This window comes from Gracilinanus agilis, chromosome 4, assembly GCF_016433145.1.
Source record: "Gracilinanus agilis isolate LMUSP501 chromosome 4, AgileGrace, whole genome shotgun sequence".
Lineage (NCBI taxonomy): Eukaryota > Metazoa > Chordata > Mammalia > Didelphimorphia > Didelphidae > Gracilinanus > Gracilinanus agilis.
Genome location: NC_058133.1, coordinates 221,647,154 through 221,674,646, shown reverse-complemented (window position 1 = coordinate 221,674,646; position 27,493 = coordinate 221,647,154). Strand labels below are relative to the sequence as shown.

At 33.7% G+C, this 27,493-nt stretch overlaps 1 protein-coding gene across 1 annotated transcript in view; it reads left to right on the top strand.

The window, feature by feature from the left end:
* Window positions 1-27,493, top strand: part of CEP112 (centrosomal protein 112) — a 527,068-nt gene that overhangs the window by 154,555 nt on the left and 345,020 nt on the right. Inside the window, exons 13-15 of the mRNA XM_044675157.1 lie at window positions 23,694-23,848; window positions 24,076-24,205; window positions 26,333-26,425. Of these exons, the coding sequence (XP_044531092.1) occupies window positions 23,694-23,848; window positions 24,076-24,205; window positions 26,333-26,425 (378 nt within the window). The remainder of the gene's footprint in view (window positions 1-23,693; window positions 23,849-24,075; window positions 24,206-26,332; window positions 26,426-27,493) is intronic.

Here is a 27,493-nt window from a genome sequence, read left to right as displayed (position 1 = left end):
CCCTAATCTCTAAGTTCTATTACTTCCCTCTTCCCTCTAAGTCCATTGTGAGATGGAGTCTTTGTGATCTTGATACTACCTTTCACTCCTTGATTCTGGCTAATTATTCCCAAACCCTTTCTATACTACCTGACACTAAAATCCTCCCTTTCTGGTATATCTGGTGGTTAATAGTTTTCCAAGTTGGATAAGGGTGAACTCAAATGGACTGAATCAAACCCCAGGCATAGCCAGGCTGAGGCGAAACACCTCAGCCCTCACTCACCAACAGACTAGAATAAGGCCTCTTCTCAATCAGGGTTGATAGTATAGAGATCTTCTTTAAGTAGGTTTCTTCTGTGGAAAAGGTACTCCCAAAGGAATTCAAAAGGTTTCCCTTCTCTCACCAACCGGCTTGGTTAAAACAGGCTTAGCAGTAAGCAGCTCCTTCCTCCTAGGCTTCAGGACAGGAAGAGAGAGAACATGTCCATTGCACCTTCAAAACTCTCTTTCCTCCCTCTCCCTGAATTCCTGAATCTTCTCTTCAGAGTTCCTAGTATGTGCTCATGCTAGCCTCTGCAAGCCAACTTTTAACTTCACTTATGGAAACATTTCTTTTTCTATAATTCTATCATTATATTCCACCGTATGAGCATTTGAACATCTTTTAAAAAAAGATTTGTCATATGCTCACCAGTAAATATATAAATTCCCCTTATTGCAAACCTATTCTATTATACTTACTCAAAATAAGAAACATACTACCCTTATCTATCTACCCTACTCCTATCCTACTACCTTACGCTAGGGACATTAACCAGGGGAAAAGGGAATTACAATAAACAGTTACATAGAGCAAAATCAAAATGCAAACATTTGCAAAAACAAAACAGTATTAGAAAATTCAAAATACAAAATGTAAATGTAAAATAATACAATAATAAAATGCAAAAATGCAAAATGCAAAACCTTTCCACCAACAGTTGTTATAAAGAATAAATTTTTATATTAAGGCTAATACAGAAAACTTATCAACTTATCATACTTATCAAAATATCTCACAATAATCTAACAAAATTGAAAAGAGAAAAGTACAAAAAACCCAATGTAGCTTATGCTTTTCATAAAACAAAATCTGTCTAAACATATAAAAAATTAATGCAAAGTGCATCTAAAAAAATCTTACTTGAACAATTCAAAGCAAAAATTTTCCTTGCACTAAAACCTAATTATATTACAGAAAACAAAAACTGTCCACATAAAACTTGAAAACTGAGTCTCCTATTCTAAGAAATCTAACTTTTGCAATATTTTAACTATTCACACATCTAATTTATAAAAATCTATACATATGTACTCATATGTACAAGAATTTCTTATTTACAAATATATAAATATATACAGATTAAAAAATTAAACTCTTGCACTACTGCAGCTCTTCACAATCATATATACAGAAATATACAGCAATATATAGAATATAGATACACTTATGTATACTTATTTACACACTTGCCTACTCTACATATGTTATCTACAAAATATATTGCAAATTATATACATATATGTACAAGTATATATATATATACATAAACACATTATTATATATTAAGATCTCATTAAGATCTCCACCCTCTGAGAGTAATAAAATATCTATTAAAAAATTCCATATGTCTTCTGATATTACCTGAATGGAATGCCATTAAAACAAACCTTCCATTTAGGTAAGACCTTATGGAACTAAAGTGTATAAATATCTTTCTGTTATTCTTTGCAATTCATAATATATCCATTTATGTACATGAATACTATTACATGATAAAAATCTTGTGATCAATGTGTCCTAAAATGTGCCTGTTGTATGTAACAATACTTTCCAGATCTTCAGATTCTCCTTTTCTCTTCTTCTCTCATGTCTCTCTTCTATCTTCATACTTCTTGGTAGTATTTATGTAACATTGGATGGCACTAAAATGAAAATGTGCAATGTTGCAATGATGCAAAAACCTCACATTTCATGTCCATTATCTGTCTGTTCCCCTTCTGTGTTGGATTCTTGTGCAAAGTCTCTGTTACCATCAGGTCCTGCTTGTTATCTGACTCTGCTATGCTATCTTCTGTCTTCATTCCCTTCTCTTAGAATTTCCTCTTCTTCTGGAATGGTCTCCTTATCACTCAACTTTCTGACTGTAGACTTTTTGACTGATGGACATCTCTCAGCTCTCTATTTTAAATCTGTTTACTATCTCTTCTCCTTCTTCTGGAACATGGTCTTCTTCCCTAGGAACTAATTTAATGTGGGAGCAATGGAACCAAGAATCTTTTTCTAGAACTTTTATAGATGAAGGTGAGACTAACTCTACTATGTAAGGACTATTTCAGGTTTGTTGTGTGGCAGATGTTTTGCTAAAATTTTTGATGTTCACTGAATCACCTGGCTTTATGTCGTACAGTGAGTAGTCCAGAGGCCTAGTCTGAACCAAAACTCCTATGTCATGTAGCTCTTTAAGTCTGTTTTGTAATTCAATTACATACAAAGCAATCTGTGTATCCCCTCCTAATACTGACAGAAAAGCAGTTTGAGTAACTCATACAGTGAGATATGTAAATCATTACGAGGTCTAGTTCTTATATAGAATAGTGCTAGTGGGAGAATATCTGGCCATTTTAGATATGTCTCAGTACAAAGTTTCCCCAGCATCATTTTGATTTCCCTGTTCAGACATTCTACTTGTCCTGAACTCTGTGGATAGATGGCACATGATATTTGGCTGCAATCCCTAAATTCTAATATACTTGATCTAAAATTCTGTCTGTAAAATGGGAACTTTCATCCAATTCAATTTTAATCGGGACTCCAAATCTTGAAATAATTTCCCTGAGCAAGATCTTAACTACAAATGCTGACATATTTTTAGCAGATGGAAATGTTTCTGGCCATCCATCCACCAGTACTAAACAAAACTTGTATTTTCCTGCTTTTGCCATGCTGATATAAACTACCTGCAGATTTTCAAAAGGGCTATATGCTAATGGCCTCCCACCAAAACCTTTTTTCTTAAATACACTCTGATTGACTCTCTGACAGATAGAACAGCTTGGACAGACTTTATTAGCCAAGGTGGTTATTCCTGGGGCTACCCACATCCTTTTTATTGTATCTATAATATCTTGTGTCTCAAAATGTCTTTTGTTATGTATAGACTGGCATATATGGTTGCAAAAATCTTTTGGTAAGATAGGATTTCCAGGGGATGTTACTCAGATCCCATTTTCTTCCCTAGCTCCAAACTCTTGCTTCCATTGATGAATCTCAGAGTTCAGATATTCTTTTTGAAGATCTGTTGACTCAGTGATAGAGAGATTCATAATGTGGGCTGGAGCATTCTGTGCTGCAAATTTAGCTGTGACATCAGCACAGTAATTACCTTTAGATACTGGATCTCTACCAAAAGAAAGGCCTTTGCAATGTATCACAGCCAATTGCTTTGGTTTTTGAATAGCTGCCAGCAAGGCCATTATAATCTCAGCATGTGCTATCTGCTTCCCTCCAGATGTTATAAACCCTCTCTGTTCCAGATCTAACTAGTCGCATGTCAGATTGAAAACACATATCTAGTGACTGTGTAAATATTAGCTATCTTACACTCAGGCAATATGCAAGCACGTTTTAAAGCTATTAATTCTGCTCCTTGAGCACTCTTACTTGTGGGTAATGAAGCATACCATAGGGTCTCAAACAATGTTACTACTACTGCACCTAATAATGGTGCTGCTAGATTTAAAATACTACACCTTTTGAGTTGTATGTTTTCATTTTCCAGAAGAACTATTTCATACTTTGCTATCTGTTGGTTAGAAAATACTTGAGTCCAAAATCTAAGCATAAGGGCTTTAATTTGATGTGAGCAATATACAGTGAGTGGACACCCAAGAACTAAATATGTAGATTTCTGCACCAACAATGCAGCAGCCACAAAAGCATGGAGCAATCCTGACTGTGATTGGGTCCAACTGTTCACTGTAATAAGCTACAGGATAGTGATTTGTTCCTATGGTTTATGCTAGAACTCCTGAAGCTATCCCTTTACACTCATGAACAAATAGCTGAAAAAGCTTAGAGTAATCTTGGATCCCAAGAGCTGGAGCAGGAAGAATTGACTCTTTAAGTTTTGTTATTGTTTGCAGTTTCAGTGGTTCAGGTTCTGAATTTTTGGTTAGATCAGTGAGACATTTGGTCAATTCATTGAATCCTGGGATCCATTGGAGACAGAATCCCATTGTGCCAAGTATTGCCCTGATTTGCCCCTTTGTTCTTGGTGCACTAAACTTTTGGACGTCAACAATTTGCTTTTTGGAAATAATTCTATTAGAACCCCCCAATAGTATGAACCTTAAATACTCAACTCTTGGCAAAGCACTACTGGAGCTTTGCTTTGGAGATCTTATGTCCTCGCTTATACAACTCTCACAAAAGAAATTTGCTGTACCTTTAACAAACTTTTGTATTTGCAAATGCTAGAAGAATGTCATCAACAAAATGCTCTAGCTTGCTTTCCTTAAACCAAATAGCCTTTGGGTCTTTATTTAGGATTTGGGACAAGAGGGAAGGGCTTTCGCATTATCCCTGTGGAACACAACTCCAACAGTAGCTTTTTCCCTCCCAGGTAATTGCAAAATTCTTTTGGGAATATTTATGAAATCAGGATGGAAATGAAAGTGAAGCATAAGTCTACCACTGTAAAATATGTGGCATGGTTAGGTATGGAGGAGATAATTGTAGTTGGGTTTGGGACAATTGTTTGGGATTTTACAATGTAATCATTGATTGCTCTTAAGTCCTTTACAAATCTGTAGGTGGTGCACCCATTTTCATTTAATTTTTTTTCCCACTGGGAATATAGGTGTATTGAATTCTCATATGCAGGGTACTATAATTCCTTGTTATAACAATGATTCGGTGATTGACCTTATCCCTTCCACTGCTTCTTTGCTTAAGGGATACTGAGAAATATAGTGTGTAATTACCCTAACAGAAGTTGCTGACTTCAGTAATCCTATATCTGTAGAAGAAGATGCCCATAGAGTGCTTGGTATATTGTCTGGTATAGGGTAAACAGATGCTTTTTCTCCCTCTGTCTCAACTGTGTCTAAGAATAACACAGGAAACAAACAGGCTTAAGGATTCCTCTGGAAGTTCTAAAGATATGTCTCCAGAGGGTGTACATTGTATTATAGCTCTCAATTTGCACAGAAGATCCTTGCCAAGTAAATTTGCTGGTGTATTGGGCATCAAAAGGAATGAGTGTTTTACAAAGGACCCAATGATACCATTTTGGGTTGCAACTTCTTTACCCTTTGTGGTCTCCCAGTTATGGGAGTCTGACTACTCCCATAGTTCCTACAGACTTGCATGGCTCAGGGGATGTTTGCAAAACAGATTTACTAGCCCCCGTATCCACCAAAAGATTGGTTCTTCCACTCCTTCATTTGTTTTGTGGCAATATTTTAATCTTAGTTGGAGAGGATTTTCATGATGAAATGACTCTGCTCTTGTAGATATTACTCCATCTTTGCTCCATCCCCAGAAGTCTCTAATGGAGCATTTCTTAAAATGGTGTCCTATCTTTGTACAGCCAAGAGCTAGCACTATCTATCACAGGGATAAACTTGATGCCTTCTCATTAGGGGGCAGGAAAGAATGCCCATTATGACTTGATTATTCAATATGGTACAATGATACCTATAAATATAAAATAAGCAAAAGAACTTGGAGGAATAAAAATAGACAATGAAGAAACAAAACTATCAGTCTTTAGAAACGATATGATAACCTACTCAGAGGAGCCTAGAGAACCAGTTGAAAACTAGTTAAACAACACAGCTTTTGTAAATTTGGAAGATATGAAGTAAACCCACATAAATCATTAGCATTTCCATATTCTATGAATAAAACCCAGCAAGAACAGACAGAAAGAGAAATTTTATATAAAATATCTGTAGTCAATATAAAATATACTAGAGACTACCTGCTAAGACCAAACAAAATCAGGAACTATATAATTAAAATTATAAAACCCCTCCACACAAATAAATATATATTGGAAAACAGTTTTGCAGAAACTAGGCAGAGACAAATATCTCATACCATATACAAAGACAAAGGAAAAATGGATAAAGTAGACTTAAATGGGGATAGCAAATAATGGGAGCATAGAAAAATATACAAGATCTATGAATAAGAATTTATCACTTAACAAGAGAGAGAAAAGATCATGGGTAAGAAAATAGATAGTTTTGATTACATGAAATGAAAAAGTTGTTGCAAAAAATAAAACGAATGCAGCCATAATTAGAAAGAAAACAAAATACAAAAAGATGTACCAGTTTCTCTAGTAAAGGATTCTTTTCTTGTACATAGCTAACTCAGCCAAATTTTGAAAAAATAAAAGCCTTTCCCTACCTGATAAATATTCAAAGGATATCAATAGGCAGTTTTCAGAAGAAGAAATCAAAGATATCAATATCACATAAAAAATGTTCTAAATCACTATTGACTAGAGAAATGTAAATGTAAACAACTATAAGGTACCACAACATACCCATCAGATTGACTAATATGACAGAAAAGAAAAATAACAAATGCTGGATTAGACATAGAAAAATTGGGACACTAATGGATTGTTGTGGAGTTCTGAACTGATCCAACCACTCTGAAGAGTAATTTGGAATAAAAGCTTGAATGGCTGGAAAACCATGTATACCTTTTGACCAAAGAATACTATTGCCAAGTCTGTATGTCAAAGAGATCAAACAAAAGAGAAAAAAGGACCTACTTGACCAAAAATGTTCATAATAACTTTTTATGGTGGCAAAAATTTGAAAATCAAGGATGGCCATCAACTTTGGAATGGTCCAACAAGTTGTGATATATAATTGTGATGGAATACAGTTGTGCTATAATAGATGATGATGAGGATTCTTTTAGTAAAATCTAGAAAGACTTATATGAATTAATGCCAAATGTAATGAACAGAGGAGAGCTTTAACTTTGTATATGGTAAAGACAGTATCATAAGGTTGATCAAATATGAAATACATAGCTATTATACAAAGATCTAAGGATTCTATAAGACCAAAGGACCCATGATGAAAACTTCTGTCAACTCTAAGAGAGAGAACTAATCAACTCTCAGTGGCAATTGAAGTATATTTAAAAATATATTTAAATTTTTTTTCATTTGTGTATTTTCTTTTGCACCCTGGCTAATGTGGAAATGTTTTCTGCATGGCATCATATATGTACTTTTTTAAAAAAATTCTTACTCTTTGTCCAAGTAACAACTCTAAGACAAAAGGGCAAAGACTAGGCAAACATGATTAAGTGATTTGCCCAGGATCACATAGCTAGGAAGTATCTGAGGCCAAATTTGAATCAAAGTCCTCCCAACTCTAAGCCTGGGCTTCATCCATTATTTCACTTACCTGTCTTTCTCAATGTATTTATTATAATACTGTTTGCCTTCTAAAGGAAAAATCAAAGGCTCTCAAGAAGGAAATGAAATAGATGGTAAGACCATACTTTCAGAACTGGATAAATCAAACCAAAAAGTAAATTAAAAAGAAGCAAGGGAAGTGGGGCAGCTGGGTAGCTCAGTGGAGTGAGAGTCAGGCCTAGAGACAGGAGGTCCTAGGTTCAAACCCGGCCTCAGCCACTTCCCAGCTGTGTGACCCTGGGCAAGTCATTTGACCCCCATTGCCCACCCTTACCACTCTTCCACCTATGAGACAATACACCGAAAAGTATAAGGGTTTAAAAAAAAAAGAAGTAAGAGAAGTGAATGAAATGCTAGAAAAATTAGAGTTAATAGATATCTGGAGAAAACTGAACAGGGATAAAAGAGGAATATACCTTCTTCTCAGCAGTACATGGTACATATAAAAAGATTGACCATGTACTAGGGCATAGAAATATTGCAAACAAATGCAGAAAAGCAGAAATAATAAATGCAACTTTTACAGATCATAATGATATGAAAATTATACTTAACAAGGATCCATGGAAAATATTATTGATGATATTGATCTTGTTATTTTTATTGATATAAATAGCTGATTATAGGCTTGAGCTGTTAGGGTCACCTGGTGATAGATGGTGTATTAGGCTGCTGGGCACAGTGTAATCTAACACCTATTTATTATTCACTATCAGGAGAGGAAGGGACAGGATTAAAGAAGGTATGAAGTAAGATAGGAAAAGTCTTGCCTGAAATCTAAGATTTCTGAAATGTAAGGGTCAGATTTAATGGTTCGACAATAATTTCATGAAATTATGTGATTTCCAATATTTTTAATGTATTGAGTCAGAAATTTATTTATAAAATGGAGAGAAAAATAGAAAATGTTTTTGGAATAGAAAAATGGAAAAAAATTGGAAATTGAAAGAATCCACAGATCACCTCCTACATTTAATCCACAACTGACAACTTCTAGGAATATTATAGCCAAATTCAAAAACTACCAGAACAAGGAAAAAATATTACAAGCTGCTAAGAAGAAGTCATTCAGATACCAGGGAACCAAAGTTAGGATAACATAGGATCTGGCTGCATCTACATTGAAGGACTGGAAGTCATGGAACATAATATTCCTGAAAGTAAGATAACTGGATATACAACCAAGAATCAACTATCCAGCAAAACTGACTATATTTTTGCAGGGGAAAGTATGATCATTTGATAAAATTGAGGAATTCCAAGCATTCATAAAGAAAAATCTGGATTTAAAACAGAAATTTTGCTGCTCAAACCCAGAACTCAAGAGAATCACCATGAGTTAATTAAGAGAGCGGGGTGGGGGTGGGGGAGGTTCTTTTCTTTAAGGGACCCAATAAGTTCAATTGATTTGTATACCTAGAAGAAAAGAAGATATTGGTGAATATTAAAAATTGTTATTAAATTGTTATTATCAACAGGGTAACTGGAAGAAGTTTACTTTGGGGGAACAGCGACAAACTGTATAGGATGAAATGTCAAGATATATATATATATATATATGTATATGTATATGTATATGCAAAACTAGAGGGGGAAAAAGGAGATAGTATTAAGAAAAATGGGAAAACAAACAAAATGGGCTAAATTTATATTCCATAAAGAAGCATGTGGAGAGAAAAGAGGAGAATAACAATACACTAGAAGGGTAAAGAGGTTGAAGAGAGGAAATATTTGATACTTAAGTGCATTGAAATCAATTAAGAAGAGGGAAGAAAAATCATATCCATTGGAGCAGAGAATTTATTCATACCCTATAGAGAAGTAGAAGGGAGGGAAGCAACACTAGGAAGGTAGGGAGTGGGAGGGGGGTAACTTACAAAGACCCTAAAGAAGAATAAGAGGAGAATAAGAAGGGAGAGAGTAAAAAGGGAAATACAATAAGGGAGGGGATTAGGGGAAGTGAATAAAATCAAAACATTGGTTTAGAAGGAAATAGTGAAAGAAGAAAGGGCAGTACAAAGAGAGAGAATCAAAATGTCTAGGAATAAACAGTTGATAATTATAACTCCGAATGTGAATGGGATGAACTCGCCCATAAAATGGAAGCAAATAACAGAGTGAATTAGAAACTAAAATACTACCATATGTTGTCTACAAGAAACACTCATGAGACAGGCAGACATACATAGAGTAAAAATGAAAGGATGGAGCAAAATCTATTAGGCTTCATCTGAGAAAAAGAAGGCAGGAGTTGCAATCATGATTTCTGACAGAGCCAAAGTAAAAATACATCTGGTTAAAAGAGACAGGGAAGGTAATTACATCCTAATAAAAGGCAGTATAAACAATGAAGAAACATCAGTACTCAAAATGTATGCACCAAATGGTATAGCATCCAAGTTTCTAAAGGAGAAGCTAGTGGAGCTGAAGAACAAAATAGAAAGCAAAACTATACTAGTGGGTGACCTCAACCTTCCCCTATCAGATCTAGATGGATTAAAACCAAGAAATAAATAAGAAAGAGATGAGAGGTGAATGAAATACTAGAAAAAATTAGAGTTAATAGTTATATGGAGAAAAATAAATAGAGACAAAAAAGAATACACCTTCTTTTCAGCAGCATGTGGAACATTCACAAAGATAGACCATGTAATAGGGCATAGAAACATAGCAGACAAATGCAAAAAAGCAGAAATAATAAATGCAACCTTGTCAGATCATAATGCAATAAAAATAGTTATTAGTAAAAATACATGGAGAGTTTCCTGGTTAAGATGGTGGCAGACTAAAAAGCAGCTGCTTAACCTCTCCTAACCAAAACATACAGGACTCCTCAAGAATACATAAAAACAAATCAAGAGGAATAAAGGGACCCCACAGTTGGGTGCAGCATTGGAGGTACGTGGAATTGGGGCATTTCCATGCTATAAAGGGGTGAAACAGCTCTCACAAAAACTCGAGCTGAGCAACCCCCTCCCCCACCCCACACCACCTACAGTGCCAAAGCCAGCGCACATGAGTTAGAGTAAGTTTAGGGCACCCATTAAGGCATTGGGAGCTATCTGGTGTCACCAGGGCCTACTCCTGAGAGAAGCAAGACTTAAGACCCCAAGAGGCTAAAGAACTCGCACAGACTTTGAACACAGACCCTGAGCTCAGGCACAAGTATGGGCACGGATTCAATTACAACCTAATGATCTCTCAAGATAGCGAGAACAAATAAAACACAGTCAAAAGACTGATAAGATAGAAGGACACTTGAAATATCTCAAAGAGAAAGTGACAGATCAAGAAAACAGGTCTAGAAGAGACAATGTGAGAATCATTGGTCTTCCTGAAAAAGCAGAAATTAATAGAAATTTGGACTCCATACTAAAAGAAATTTTTCAGCAAAATTGCCCTGAAGTTCTACAACAAGAGGGCAATATAGACATTGAAAGGATCCATAGATCACCCTCTACACTAGACCCAGAAAAGTCAACCCCCAGGAATATAATAGCCAAATTCAAGAGCTTCCAAGTAAAAGAAAAAATCTTACAAGAAGCCAGAAAGAGACAATTCAGATATCAAGGAACACCAATCAGGATCACACAGGATCTGAAAGTCTCCACTTTAAAAGACCACAAGGCTTGGAATATGATATTCAAAAAGGCAAGATAACTGGGTCTACAACCAAGGATCACCTACCCATCAAAACTGACCATATACTTCCAGGGGAAAGTTTGGGCATTTAACAACATAGAAGATTTCCAAGTATTTGCACAGCAGAGACCAGGTCTAAATGGAAAGTTCGATATCCAACCACAAAAATCAAGAGAAACATGAAAAGGTAAATAAGAAACAGGGGAAGGAAAGAAAACTCGTATTTTTTAAATTTGCCTCTTTAAGGGCTTCAATATGATCTAATTATTGGTATTCCCATGTGGAGAAATGTTATGTATAATTCTCTGTAAGGAATTCTATTGACTATTATAGTATTCACTATTATAGTAATTAGAAGAATTATTCATAGGGGGAGGTTGGAATACTAAATGGTCTAAGATGATATGGGGGTGGGAAAGAGGAAGGTGAATAGTAGAGGACACCAAGAGAAATTTGAAGGAATAAGAAAAATAGGATATTCTATTACACACAAAGAGGGCATGGGAAGGGGAAGGGATGAATACTATTATAAGGAAAGGAAGAGAACATTAAGAGGTAATATTTAAACCTTACTCTCAATGTAATTAACCCTGAGAGGAAAGAGTAGCTTTATCCATTGAGATATAAAACTCTATCTAACCCTACTGAGAAAGTCAGAAGTGATAAGCCAATGGCAGCAGGAGAGAAGGGGGAGAGAATTCATTAGGCCTTAAAAATAAAAAGATGGGAATAATAAGGGAGGGGGTAGAAAGGGAAGTTAATCAAGGGAGGGGATAAGGGTTACTGGCTTAATGCAAACTACTGGTTTTAAAGGAAATAGTTTAAGAAGAAGGGAAAGAACTAGGGGAGGATACAAAAATGTCAACAAATGCATAACTGATAATTATAACTCTGAATGTGAATGGGATGAACTCGCTCATAAAACAGAAGCAAATAGCAGAGTGGATTAGAAACCAAAAACCTACCACGTGTTGTCTACAAGAAACACATATGAGGCGGGTAGATATACACAAGTTTAAGGTTAAGGGCTTGAGCAAAATCTTTTGGGTGTCAAATGAGAAAAAGAAGGCAGGAGTGGCTATTATGATTTCTGACAAAGCCAAAGTAAAAATAGATATGATTAAAAAAGACAGGGAAGGTCATTACATCCTGATTAAAGGCAGTGTAGACAATGAGGAAATAACATTGCTAAATATTTATGCACCAAATGGCATAGCAACCAGATTCATAAAGGAGAAACTGGCAGATATCAAGAAGGAAATAGATAGTAAAACCGTACTAGTGGGAGATCTAAATATCCCTCTTTAAGATCTAGAAAAATCAAACCAAAAAATAAATAAGAAAGAGGTCAGAGAGATGAATGAAGTACCTGAAAAATTAGATTTAATTGATATGTGGATAAAAATAAATAGGGATAAAAAGGAATATACCTTCTTTTCAGCTGCACATGGTACATTCACAAAGATTGACCATGTAATAGGGCATAGAAACATTGCAAACAAATGCAAATGAGCCGAAATAATAAATGTAACCTTTTCAGACCTTAACGCAATAAAAATAATAATTAATAAGGACACCTGGACAGGCAAATCAAAAACTAATTGGAAATTAAATAATAAGATTCTCCAAAACCAGCTAGTCAAAGAAAAAATCATAGAAACAATTAACAATTTCATTGAAGAGAATGGCAATGAAGAGACATCCTACCAAACTGTAGGATTCAGCCAAGGCAGTAGTCAGGGGGAAATTTATATCCAAGAGTATGCATATATAAACAAATTAGGAAGGGTAAAGATTAATGAATTGGGCATGTACCTTAAGAAATTAGAAAGAGAGCAAATTAAAAATCCCCAGATGAAAACTAAATTAGAAATAGTAAAAATCAAGGGAGAAATAAATAAAATAAAAAGTAAAAGAACTATTGAATTAATAAATAAGACTAGAAGTTGGTATTTTGAAAATACAGATAAAATAGATAAAGTACTGGTCAATCTAATAAAAAAAAGGAAAGAAGAAAACCTAATTGACAGTATCAAAGATGAAAAATAACCTCTAGTGAAGGGGAAATTAGGGCAATCATTAAAAAAACTATTTTCCCAATTATATGGCAATAAATTTAGCAGTCTAGGAGATATGGATGAATATTTACGAAAATACAATTTGCCTATATTAACAGAAGAAGAAATAGAATACCTAAATAATCCAATATCAGAAAAAGAAATTGAAGAAACCATCAAAGAACTCTCTAAGAAAAATCACCAGGGCCTGATGGATTCACAAGTGAATTTTATCAGACATTCAAAGAACAACTAATCCCAATACTATACAAATTATTTGATATAATAAGCAAAGAAGGAGTCCTACCAAATTCCTTTTATGACACAAATATGGTACTGATTCCAAAGCCAGGTAGACCAAAAACAGAAAAAGAAAACTATAGACCAATCTCCCTAATGAACATAGATGCAAAAATTTTAAATAGAATATTAGCAAAGAGACTCCAGCAAGTTATCAAGAGGATCATCCACCATGATCAGGTGAGATTTTTACCAGGAATGCAAGGATGGTTCAACATTAGGAAAACCATACACATAATTGACCATATCAACAATCTAATAAACAAAAATCACATGATTATCTCAATAGATGCTGAAAAAGCCTTTGACAAAATACAGCATCCATTCCTATTGAAAACACTGAAAAGTATAGGAATAGAAGGACCTTTCCCAAAAATAATAAACAGTGTATACCTAAAACTATCAACAAGCATCGTATGCAATGGGGATAAATTAGAAACCTTTCCAATAAGATCAGGAGTGAAACAAGGATGCCCATTATCTCCTCTATTATTTAACATTGTAGTAGAAACAATAGCAGTAGCAATTAGAGGAGAAAAAGAAATTGAAGGTATCAAAATAGGCAAGGAATAGACTAAGCTATCACTCTTTGCAGATGATATGATGGTCTACTTAAAAAATCCTAGAGAATCAACTAAGAAGCTTGTAGAAATAATCAACAACTTTAGCAAAGTTGCAGGATACAAAATGAATGCACATAAATCATCAGCATTTCTATATATTTCCAACACAGTAGAGCAGCAAGAGATAGAAAGAGAAACACCATTTAAAATCACCCTAGACAATATAAAATACTTAGGAATCTATCTACTAAAACAAACACAGCAATTATACAAAAACAACTACAAAGCACTTTCCAAACAATTAAAACTGGATCTAAACAATTAGAAAAATATTTATTGCTCATGGATAGGACGAGCTAACATAATAAAAATGACCATTCTACCCTAATTAATTTACCTATTTAGTGTCATACCTACCAACTACCTAAAAACTTTTTTACTGAATTAGGAAAAACTATAACAAAGTTCATCTGGAATAACAAAAGATCAAGAATATCAAGGGAAATAATGAAAAAAAATGTGAAGGAAGGGGGCCTAGCAATACCAGATATTAAACTGTACTATAAGGCAGTGGCCATCAAAACGTTATGGTACTGGCTAAGAGACAGAAGGGAAGATCAGTGAAATAGACTTGGGGTAAGTGACATCAGGAAGACAGTGTATGATAAGTCCAAAGAGTCCAACTTTTGGGACAAAAATCCACTATTTGAGAAAAACTGCTGGGAAATTTGGAAAACAATATGGGAGAGAATAAGTTTGGATCAATATATCACACCCTACACCAAAATAAATTTAGAATGGGTGAATGACTTTAATATAAAGAGGGAAATTATAAATAAGTTAAATGAACATAGAATAGTTTAATTGCCAGATCTTTGGGAAAGGAAAGATTTTAAACTAAGCAAGAGTTAGAGAAAATTACAAAATGTAAAATAAATGATTTTAATTATATCAAACTTAAAAGCTTTGTACAAACAAAAACAATGTAGCCAAAATCAGAAAGGAAACAACAAATTTGTAAAAAATCTTTATAACAAAAAACTCTGACAGGGTTCTAATTACTCAAATATAGAAGGAGTTAAGCCAATTGTATAAAAAATCAAGTCATTCCCCAATTGATAAATGGGCAAGAGACATGAATAGGCAATTTTCAGATAAAGAAATTAAAAGTATTAATAAGCACATGAGAAAGTGTTCTAAATCTCTAATAATTAGAGAAATGCAAATCAAAAGAACTCTGATGTATCACTTCACACCTAGCAGATTGACTAAAGTGAAAGAAGGGGAGAGTAATGAATGCTGGAGGGAATGTGGCAAAACTGGGACATTAATGCATTGCTGGTGTAGTTGTGAACTGATGCAACCATTCTGGCTGGCAATTTGGAACTATGCTCAAAGGGCTATAAAAGAATGCCTGCCCTTTGATTCAGCCATACCATTGTTGGAGTTGTACCCCAAAGAGATCATAGATAAACAGACTTGTACGAAAATATTTATAGCTGCGCTTTTTGTGTTGGCAACAAACTGGAAAATGAGGGTATGCCCTTCAATTGGGGAATGTCTGAACAAATTGTGATATATGCTGGTGATGGAATACTATTGTGCTCAAAGGAATAATAAACTGGAGGAATTCCATGTGAACTGTAAAGACCTCTAGGAATTGATGCAGAGTGAAAGGAGCAGAGCCAGAAGAACATTGTACACAGAGACCAATAAACTGTGGTAAAATAGAATGTAATGGACTTCTGTACTGGCAGCAATGCAATGACCCATGACAATTTTGAGGGATTTACGCTACCCACATTCAGAGGAAGAAGTATAGGAGTGAAAACAGAAGAAAAACAGCTACTTGAACACATGGTTTGAGGCAGACATGATTGGGGATGTAGTCTGGAAACTACCACACCAATGCAACTATCAAGAATTTGGAAATAAGTCTTGATCAATGACACATGTTAAAACCAGTGGAAATATGCGTCAGCCATGGGAGGTTGGAGCTCAGGGTATGAAAGGGAAAGTAAGAGCATGAATTATGTAACCATGTTAACTTTTCTAAAAAATAAATATTAATAAATGTTTAAAAAAAGAATAAATGGAGAAGCAAATCAGAACTTAATTGGAAATTAAATAATATGATTATCCAAAATGTTAGTGAAAGAACAAATCATAGAAACAATTAATAATTTCATTGAAGACAATGACAGTGACGAGACTTCTTACTGAAACCTATGGGATGCAGCCCAAGCAGTTCTAAGGGGAAAATTTATATTATTGAGTGCATATATTAATAACTTAGGGAGGGCAGAGGTTAATGAATTGGGCATGCAACTCAAAAAACTAGAACGCGAGCAAATTAAAAATCCCCTGATGAAAACTAAAATAGAAATAGTAAAAATCAAGGGAGAAATTAATAAAATTGAAAGTAAAAGAACTATTGAATTAATAAATAAGACTAGAAGCTGGTATTTTGAAAAAACAGATAAAATAGACAAAGTACTCGTAAATCTAATAAAAAAAAGGAAAGAAGAAAATCAAATTAACAGTATGAAAGATGGAAACGGAGACCTCACCTCTAATGAATAGGAAGTTAAGATAATCATTAAAAACTATTTTGCCCAATTATATGGCAATAAATATAGCAATCCAGGTGATATGGATGAATATTTACCAAAATATAAATTGCCCAGATTAACAGCAGAAGAAATAGAATACTCTTATAATCCAATATCAGAAAAAGAAATTGAACAAGCTATCAAAGAACTCCCTAAGTAAAAATCGCCAGGGTGTTATGGATTCACAAGTGATTTCTATCAAACACTCAAAGAACAATTAATCCCAATACTATGCTGTTCAGTGAGAGCAAACAGTGCTCTCTATTTGGGAGGTGCTTCTCCCTTTCAGGAGAACAGCTCTGACAGCAAACAAAACTCTTCCCACCATCACAGATGTTCTTGTAAGCTTTCCAAGTTAACTTTAACCCAAACTACTAGCTGATAGTATCAAGAAAAAAGTCTCCAACCACCTCTCTAGATAGTCAGTTTCCGGAGAGTGGCCCCAAATCCTCTGTTCTCCCAACATGTTAGTCTTCCTTAAAAGTGTCCACTGTGATTTTTCCCTGGCTATGCATAACAGGAACAAGGAAAAAATATTTTCTCTGGTATTTATCTCTGTATTCTAATTATGCCATATAACTAATAATAAACTAAATTTAAGCCTTACAAAAGACAAATATAAAATTAATTGGAAAATAAATAATCTAACATCAATGGAGAGTCAAAAAAGATTTCATAAAAACAAATACACATTTCAATGAAGAAAATGACAATTAGGAGAGAACATACCAAAACGTATGGGATACAACCAAAGCAATAATCAGGGGAAATTTTATGTCTCTTAATTCCTACAGCAACAAAATAGAGAAGGAGAAGATCTTGGTTTGCAACTTAAAAAATCAGAAAAAGAAAAAATTAAAAATCCTCAGATAAAAACTAAATTGGAAATCCTAAAAATCAAAGGAAAAATTAATAAAATTGAAAATAAAGGAACTATTGAACTAACAAATAAGACTAGGAGCTGGCACTTTGAATAAACGAAATAAATAAAGTACTGGTTATTCTAATAAAAAAAGAAAGAAGAGAATCAAATTGACAATATGAAAGATGAAAGGGTGATCTCACCTCTAATGAAGAAGAAATTAAGGCAATTATTAAAAACTATTTTGACCAATTACATGGCAATGAATATGACAATCTACGAGAAATGGGTGAATATTCACAAAAATATAAATTGCCGAGATTAATAAAAGAGGAAATAGAATATTTAAATGATCTCATATCAGAAAAAGAAATTGAATAAACCATCAAGGAATTTCCTATGAAAAAATTCCCAGGGCAAGATGGATTCACAAGCGAATTCCACCAAACATTTAAGGAACAACTAATTCTAATACTATATAAATTATTTGACAAAAAAATCAAAGAAGGAGTCTCATGTAAGCAAGGCAGACTAAAAACCAAGAAAGAAAACTACGGAGCAATCTCCTTAATGAATATAGATGCAAAAATCTTAAATAAAATACTAGGTAAAAGACTACAGCAAGTTATCACAAGGATTATTCACTATGACCAAGTGGGATTTTATATCAGGAATGCAAGAATGGTTTAATATTAGGAAAACCATCCTCATAATTGACCATATCAATAATCAAACCAACTGAAATCACATAATTATCTCAATAGATGCAGAGAAAACCTTTGACAAAATACAGCACCCATTCATATTGAAAACACTATAAAGAATAGGAATAGAAGGGCAATTCCTCAGAATAATAAAGAGTATAAATTTAAAACCATCAGCAAATATCATCTGCAATTGGTACAAGTTAGAAGCCTTCCTAATAAGATCAGGAGTGAAGCAAGGATGCCCATTATCACCTCTGTTATTTAGCATTGTACTAGAATCAGTAGCAGTAGCAATTAGAGAAGAAAAATTAATTTAAGGGATTAAAGGATGCAATGAGGAAACTAAACTATCACTCTTTGCAGATGATATAATGGTATATTTAAATCATGCTAGAAAAATCAACTAAAAGGCTAGTGGAAATAATTAAAAACTTTAACAAAGTTGTAGGGTAGAAGATTAAACCCACATAAAACATCAGCATTTCTATATATTTCCAACACAATTCAGCAGCTGGAGTTATAAAGAGAAACTCCATTTAAACTCAGTATTGGCAATATAAAATATTTAATAACCTACCAAGATAAACACAGGAATTATATGAACCCAACTGCAAAACACTTTACACACAATTAAAACTAGATCTGTACAATTGGGAAAACATTAATTGCTCCTAGCCAGAACCAGCTAACATAATAAAAATGACAGTTATATCTAAATTGATCTACTTATTCAGTTCCATACCTATCAAATTGCCAAAAAACTTTTATAGAATTAGAAAAAATTATTACAATGTTCATCTAGGAGAAGAAGAGATCAAGAATATCATGCGAAATTAAGAAATGAAATGTGAACAATGGAGGCCTAGCAGTACCAGATCTTAAACTGTACTATAAAGCAATGGTCATCAAAACAGTATGGTACTGGCTAAGAGAAAAAAGGGTAGATCAGTGGAATAGACTAGAGGTAAATGACCTCAGCAAGCTGGTGTTCGATAAACCCAGAGAATCTGCTTTTGGGACAAGAACTCACTATTTGACAAAAAGTGCTGGGAAAATTGGAAAACCTTATGGGGAAAAATTAGGTTTAGATCAATATCTTATACCCTATACCAAGATAAATTCAAAATGGGTAAATGAGTTAAATATAAGGAATGAAATTATAAATAAATTAGGTGGGCATAGAATATTATACCTGTCAGATCTGTGGGAAAGGAATGAATTTAAGACCAAGCAAGAGATAGAGAACATTAGAAAATATAAAATGAATGGCTTTGATTACATCAAAGTAAAAAGTTTTTGTACAAACAAAATCTATGCAAACAAAACTAGAAGGAAAGCTATGCACTGGGAAAACATTTTTATAACAAAACTCTTTGACAAAGTGTAATTATTCAAATTTATAAGGAGCTAAATCAATTGTACAAAAAAAAATTAAGCCCTTCTCCAACTGATATATGGGCAAGCGACATGAATAAGTAGTTTTCCCATGAAGAAATCAAAACTTTCAATAAGCACATGGGAAAAGTATTCTAAATCCCTCCTGATTAGAGAAAAGAAAATTGAAACAACTCTGAGGTTTATTGTATAGAAGTTGGGGAATCTTGGTCAAAGGAGGGATAAAGGTGATGTGAGGTGATTTGGAAGGGGAATGAAAGAGATAGCTGAGTGTAGGGAAGGATTAGGTGGTATATAGTAAGGTCAGGGAATGATAGGGAGTATACAGGAGGGCAGCTTAAACAGCCTTATTCACCAAGACTAGAGACAGAGGATACTGAGGAAATACGCTGAGGTTCTTCAATCAGGGAAGGTATCTCTAAGATACAGAGGGATTGGGCCAGTAAGAAATGTTTATATCTGGCTGGATGACTTCTATTGTTAATTTCTAAGTCCCTCGAAGGAGGAGACAAAAGGGCTCCTCCCTGCCAGTGAAACTGATGGCTGCAGGACGTCTGGGGTAGATACTTCCTGCCAAGATGGATGTCTTTGGTTCCCTCAAGAAATAAAAAGAAAATAATTCCTTCCCTCTTCAGCTTTTGCCTTAATTTTCGATACAATGATTCACCAGAGGCTTTGAGTTGGTAACAAAGGGGATTTATTAATGTCAGGGATAATCAGAAGGAGAGAGGGGTTTAGGGTTTTGTAACAGCTGCTAGAGAGAAAGCTGATGGTGGGGGAAGGGTCACAGGAAAGGGTTAGACTGAGAGAGCCTGCTCTCCCAGTCAGGAAGATTTGACTCCCTCAAAGTAAAGTATTTATCAAATCATTAAATTGGGATTAACTTGTTTAGGATGCCCTACTTGCCTAGAGAATCTAAACCCATTATGTCCAATCACCAAACCAGCCTTCCTCCCAGGGGCTAAAGGGAAATTCAGGAGAAATAACAGGAATGTAATGGAGAGATCAGGGAGAGATCCAGAGAAATCAGATAGGTCCAAATTTCCCCCAAGACAAAAAAAAAGCACAGGCCAAGTGCAGAAACCAAAAAGCTAAAGCCAAGCCGAAAAGCTGAAGCCAACAGGCTAAGTCCAAGCCCAAAAAGCAGAAGCCCCCAGGCAAAGCGAGATCCAGAAGGCAGAAGCCCTGTCAGTTGAACTTCAGCCCTATTCGTAGGGCTCCAACTGACTTTCTGAAAATTCTAAACCCTCCAACTGCCTTTCTATGACAGTTTGAAATAGCAGAAGCAAAAAGCTTCTGCTAGCAATCTTGCATTACAGGTACCACCTTACACCCAGCAGACTGATCAATATTGCAGCAAAGGAAAGTGATAAATATTGGAGGGGATGTGGCAAATTTTGGACACTAATACACTGCTGGTGGAGTCGTGATTTGGTTCAACCATTTTGGAGGGCAATTTGGAATTATGTGCAAAGAGCTTTAAAATAATGCCTGCCCTTTGATCCAGCCATAACACTTTTGGTTTTATACCCCAAAGAAATAATAAGGAAAAAGTCTTCTGCAAAAATATTCATAGCCACACTCTTTGTGGTGGCCAAAAATTGGAAAATGAGTGTGTGTCTATTGATTGTGGAATGGCTGAACAAATTGTGGTATCTGATGGCGATAGAACATTATTGTGTTGAAAGGAATAGTGAACTGGAGGAATTTCATTTAAACTGGAAAGACCTCCAACAACTGATGGAGAAGGAAAATAGCAGAACCAGGAGAATATTGTACACAGAGAATGATACACTGTGGTACCATCAAACGTAATAGACTTTTCTACTAGTAGCAATGCAATGATCCAGGATGAAAGAATGCCATCCATATCTAGAGAAAGAACGGTGGGAATAGAAATGCAGAAGAAAAACATATGATTGATCATGTAGTTCAATATGGATATGATTAGGGTTTTGATGTTAAAAGATCACTCTACTGCAAATATGAATAACATGGAAATAGGTTTTACATTGATACATATATAACCCAGTGGAACTGCTTGTCAGTCCTTGGAGTGGTGATAGAGAAGGGGTGGGAAAAATCAAGAATCATATAAGCTTGGGAAAATATTTTAAATTTTAAAAAATGATACTTTTGTTTCTTTGCCTTTATTGCTTCCTTTCTTATATTAATCATTTCTACAAATTGATATTTCCAGAACTATATTAAGTAGCAGTGGATACAAAATACATCCTTGTATTCTTCCTGTTCTCATTGTAGACAATTTTATTGTTTCTCCATTACATTAATTAGATAATATTTACCATATTAAGGAAAAGTTCATTTATTCCTATTTTAATGCTTTAAAATGAGTATTATATTTCATCAAATGCCTTTTCTGCTTCTATTGATATAATCATGTAGTTTTTGTTATTTTTGTCTTAAGTATTGTTTCTTGTATTTGTAGTTTTCCTAATATTGAATCAGCCCTGAACTGGAATTAAACCAACCTGATCATTGAGTACAGTATTTTAATTATACTGCTATAGCTTCTTTGCTAATGTTTTGTTCAATATTTTAATGTCAATATTCATTAAGGAAATCAGCCTATATTTTCTTAATCTTCTTTATTTATCTATAGTTTAGTTATCAACAGACAAATGCTAGTTGTTTCTCATCATTATTGTTTTTCACAAATATTTTATGTAACATTAGAATTACTTGCCTTTTAAACATTTGATAGAAATCACACATCAATTTAGTCAAGATTTTTTCATTGGAAGTTCTTTTATGAATTTATTCAATTTATTTTTCTTTTACTGGTATTTAAATTTTTACTTTTTTATTTCTTTAGGTATTTTAAAATTTGTAAATATTTTTCATTTTTATTTTTATTTTTTTACTTTTTTGGAATGTGATTTGACAAAATGGCTTATAATAATTTTATTTATTTCCCCTTTATTTATCACAACATCTTTTTTGTTTTTATTAATATTTGCTATTTAATTCTCTTTATAAATTCAGCTTAGCTATTTGTTAACCTTTTGAAAAATTAGTTCTTTTTAGAAAAATACTACTCAGTTCTATATATGAATTCAGTGTTTTTATTTCAATTTTGTTAATCTCTTTTTTGATTTTCAGAATTTGTATTTTTATATCATTTGATGTCTTTTGAATTACTGATTTCTTAGTTCTTTTAGTTGAATAGGAGTTCTCTGAGCATTTTTTTTTTAATTTTAAACCCTTAACTTCTGTGTATTGACTTATAGGTGGAAGAGTGGTAAGGGTAGGCAATGGGGGTCAAGTGACTTGCCCAGGGTCACACAGCTGGGAAGTGTCTGAGGCCAGATTTGAACCTAGGACCTCCTGTCTCTAGGCTTGGCTCTCAATCCACTGAGCTACCCAGCTGCCCCTCTGAGCATTTTTTTGTTGATGAAATTGTTTTAGAAATATAAAAGTTACTTTATCGAGTAATTTGGCTATATTTTAAAAGCTTAGCACTATGGTTTCAGTGTTATAATTTTCCTTGAAAAGATTATTTGCATTTTTCATGATTTGTTTATTTCCTCACCACTTCCTTAGGATCAGTATATAATTTCTATCTGAATTTCAATTCTTTCTTTAGATGTTCTTTATTGATTTATAATTTTTGTTTTATTATGGTTAATAAAGTATATATTTAACATTTCTGCTTTTCTGCATTTGTTTATAAGTTTTATAAGTTTCATGCCCTAGTAGGATAGTTTTTAAGAAGATGCCAATGACATCTAAAAAAAAAAAAAATATATATATATATATATATATACACATGTATATGTATATATATTCTTTTCCTTTCCCATTCAGTAATCACCTCAAATCCTGTTCAAGCTCTACCAAGGAATGCTTAATCTGGATTCAGATCCCAATTCTGCTAATTATTGTTTGTGTACTCTTGAGTTAATCTCTTCAACTTTGTGGTTCTCACTTCCCTTGTTGCTAAGATGATTTTAAGGGATTTTGTCTATTTGACCTATTAGATCTCTTTAGCTTTACATCTGTATCCTTCATGATATATTAAGGGATTTTATTAACCTAATTTTATTTATTTATTTTTAGAACCAAATGGTAAAAGAGTTGGAGGCACGTGTCCAGCAGCTGAGTGGAGAAGCTGAAAACAGCAATTTACAGTGGCAAAAATTAAGTCAGGAAAAATCTGAATTGGAAAAAACCTACCAGATGACATGCTGTGAGCTGCAAGAAGTTAAAGCAAGGTAATAACTAAAGTCCAAGATATATTTGAATTAATTATAAAGTAATGATACTAACCACTCAAAATATTTGCTTTAATTTCTCTTAACACTTTATACAGTCACTTTTGTACATTATAATATGTGTAATCTAAGAGATACTATTTCATTATTTTTAAATTTTCAGTTATGGTATAGTTTTAAAAAATATTGAAAATCCATTTTCAACTTACTATTCTCTTTGCTTTTAGGAACAACTCACTCCATAAAGAAAAAAATGATATCACAGAAGATTTTGAACAAAACATAAAATTATTAAAAACTAAATATAATTCAGATATTCAGATTATGAAAGAAGAGTATGCTATGTCTTCTGCTAAGGTATTGTATACTTATTACAGAAATATACAGTATTCATTATTGGTACTATCAAATTAAAAATTACCCAGCATTTCCTTAATAAGAAGTTTCAAAATCACAGAATAATAGGATTTTTTTAGATTAGTTGTTTTTTCAATTAATTTTTGTAACAACTAACCTTTTGTTAATATATTAAATTCATTGTTAGTACAAGTTATTATTTCTTGGGTTAGATTCTCCTATTGTACATGGCATAACAATATATTAAAAAATGGTATTTGCCCTTAAAACAAGAGACCTTGGTTTATATCCTGGCTTTGCTAGGTACTGAAATGAGTAAACAATAAATATTAATATTAGTAGGTATAATGGTTAGAGGTTTAAGTGGTTTTTCTAGGCTTTATAGGAAAATAGTCCTTTGGGCCAGTTATTCAGAAGTCCTTTAGATTTGGGAAGGATTCCAGGGGAAAACTGACAAGTTAACACTAGGTTGTTAAATAAGGTTTATTATAAAACTGGGACAGGAAGGGGAAGGGAGTGGGATGATCTAATTGGCATTAAAAATAAATCCCTCCCACCAAAGTTCAACAGGTTTCAAATAGATATAACTACACTTATCTCTACCTTAGGATCCCCAGTCAGCCTAAGCTATATCCTAACCAGAATCTCCCCCACCCACTTTGCTAGTAATTCAGAGTAGGGAAGCTGGAAGGTATACAGGTCCACTGGGTCAGCAAGGGGAGATCTCACAATGGTTGTCCCCTGGGTCTGGCAGGAATCCAGTTGAATCACAGCAAAATCCACAAGGGAAGGGGAGTAAGGATCTTACTAACACAGTCCACTTGTGTAGCTTAAACTGAACTCAACCACTTCCTGGCAGATGAAAGGCTTGAAGGGTAAGTCCACACAGACAAGGTCTAGAGAGCAAGTTCAGTACCTCTAGAGAGCAAGTCCAACAATCACCTGGCTCCTCAGAGAGTCACTGTCTCCAGTTCTGGAATTCTCTCCCTGCCTCTGCCTGGCACTTCATGCTTTCCCAGATTTCCCTATAACAGTTCCCATTGTATGACTTAACTTTTCTTGGTTTTAACTTTTTTATATAAATTGAGGACATTAAGTTAGATAATCTTTAATATTTTTTCTAGATTTGACACTCATGAATTTTGTGATTTTGTGACTTTTTCCATGGGAATATATTGGTTTATTTTTCTTAGTAATCTAAAAGAAAGAATGTAATCTTTCTTTTCTATTTTGAATATTGATAGAATCTGGCCCAATAAATGACTATATTGTATTGAATTTGTGTTTAATTTCATTCATGTCAATAAATCTTTGTTAGTGCTCCTTTGTGTTAGATCTTTTTTGTCAGAGAGGTTTGGAATGCACAGATGAATAGAATAGAATTCTCCTCTCAAGTAGCTGATAGTTTAGAGAATATAGAAAACAAAACAAGAATATTGCAGAATGCCTTCTAATTACTAAAAATATAAATTTTCACAAACAACTCTCTGACCAAAGTAGTCATTTCTGTACCTTTTTAAATTTGGACATCAGTGTTTGCAACTCTCTGTGTGGAAACTCCTTCCATAGTTCAAATCAGATTCTTCTGTAATTTAAAGCGTTAGGAGTCAGCTAAGGGGACTTACTCAGTGTCACCTGATTAATATGTGTCAGAGGTGGGACTTGAACCTAGGTCTTCCTGATTCCATGGTAAATACTCTATTCCCCATCATATGGTGTATTTCCTTATATATTGGTTCCAAAATGAATTAACCTGCATTTGACTTACTGAAGCCTAGTGCATGGAGAAACTCATTGAAACATTTCTACCAGTATCAAATAATTATTTTATTAAATAAGACTTTCTTATGTTTGACTTCAGAATCAACATTTAAAAAATAATTTTGGTAAGCTTGTGGCTATTTTCCAATAGTTTTATTATTCTTATTTAAAATCATATATAAAACTTCTTTTATACTTTAAAAAGATGAAAAGTTAGATTTGCCATGACAAATTGTATTTCTTATGATAAACTATTTTGCTTCTCGATGTAATTTTTGGAAAAAGCAGTCAAGTTATTTCCTTCAACACTAAATATTGGAGCTGCAGCAAGGTCACCTTTATGGTTTTGTTGTTCAATCTTAATAGGCATCTGAATTGACTGAAAAGTTGGAAGATGATATATGTCAATTAAAACAACAGCTACAAAAATCAGAACATCAAAAACAACAGCAGCTAAGGGTGAGCCTGGATTTTTTTTTATTTATTAGAAAATCACAGAACATCTTTTTTCTCTGTGTATAGACATAAATCCATGTTTTAAATTTCTTACAAATAACAATAGGCAATTGCTAAAGTAAAGAGTATACTCTGGTCTTTCCATAAAATGTATAAAAACCCATTTCTTCTTTCTGTTTAATACACATAAAAAAGAATATTAGACTATGGAGTTAAATTTTAAAAGTTGTATGATTTTGAATATTGGCCATTATTTTCAATGAAGCTCTGGTTTAAGAGTAATCATGGATAGTTGTTTTTAGTCATTTCACCTAATAAGCTTGTCATGTGCATCTTCCGTGGTATTTATTTTTCAGTTAATTTCTTTCTCCACTTCAAGTAGAAATAAGGACAATAGACAGAGAAATATTTAAAATGCTCAGCTCCATTATGATTTAGATAGTTCATTTAAAATAAAAGACTAGATCCTCTAGAGGAGAAATGGATTGTCATACTGTTTTATTTAATTTGGAGAATATTAAACCTTTTTTAAGAGACATCTTGATATAGTCAGTAAAGAACTGGCCTCGGTCAGGAAGAGTTTCTGCTTCTGACATATACTCTCTCTGTGATTATACACAAGTCACTTAATCTCTCAGTGCCTCTCAAATTCTCTCAAACAATAAATTGCAGAGGAGGAGCTCATTGGCTAGATGTTCCTTGCTGAGAGCTTTTTATACCTGAAGACTTAATTGGAGAGTATAATCTCAGATTTATACAATTTAGGTGAAAGGCTTTGAGTATGGACCACTGATGGACTGTATATTATTCAGGGCCCAGGATAGCTAAATTTAAGCTCCATACAAAGAAGTTTTAATACTTTGAATCAACTGTGGTCTTTGTTACTGGCTTACACCAGCTTAGTTATTATTTATTATTTGGAAATTGAATTTTTAGAACCATTTTCATAAATTTTCATAATTTTCATAAAAACTTAAAATTGTTAAAGAATTTAAGTACTTACCATGCCTGGCACTGTGGTAAGTGGTAGGGATGTAAATATAATAAAATATTATATAAATATAAATATAT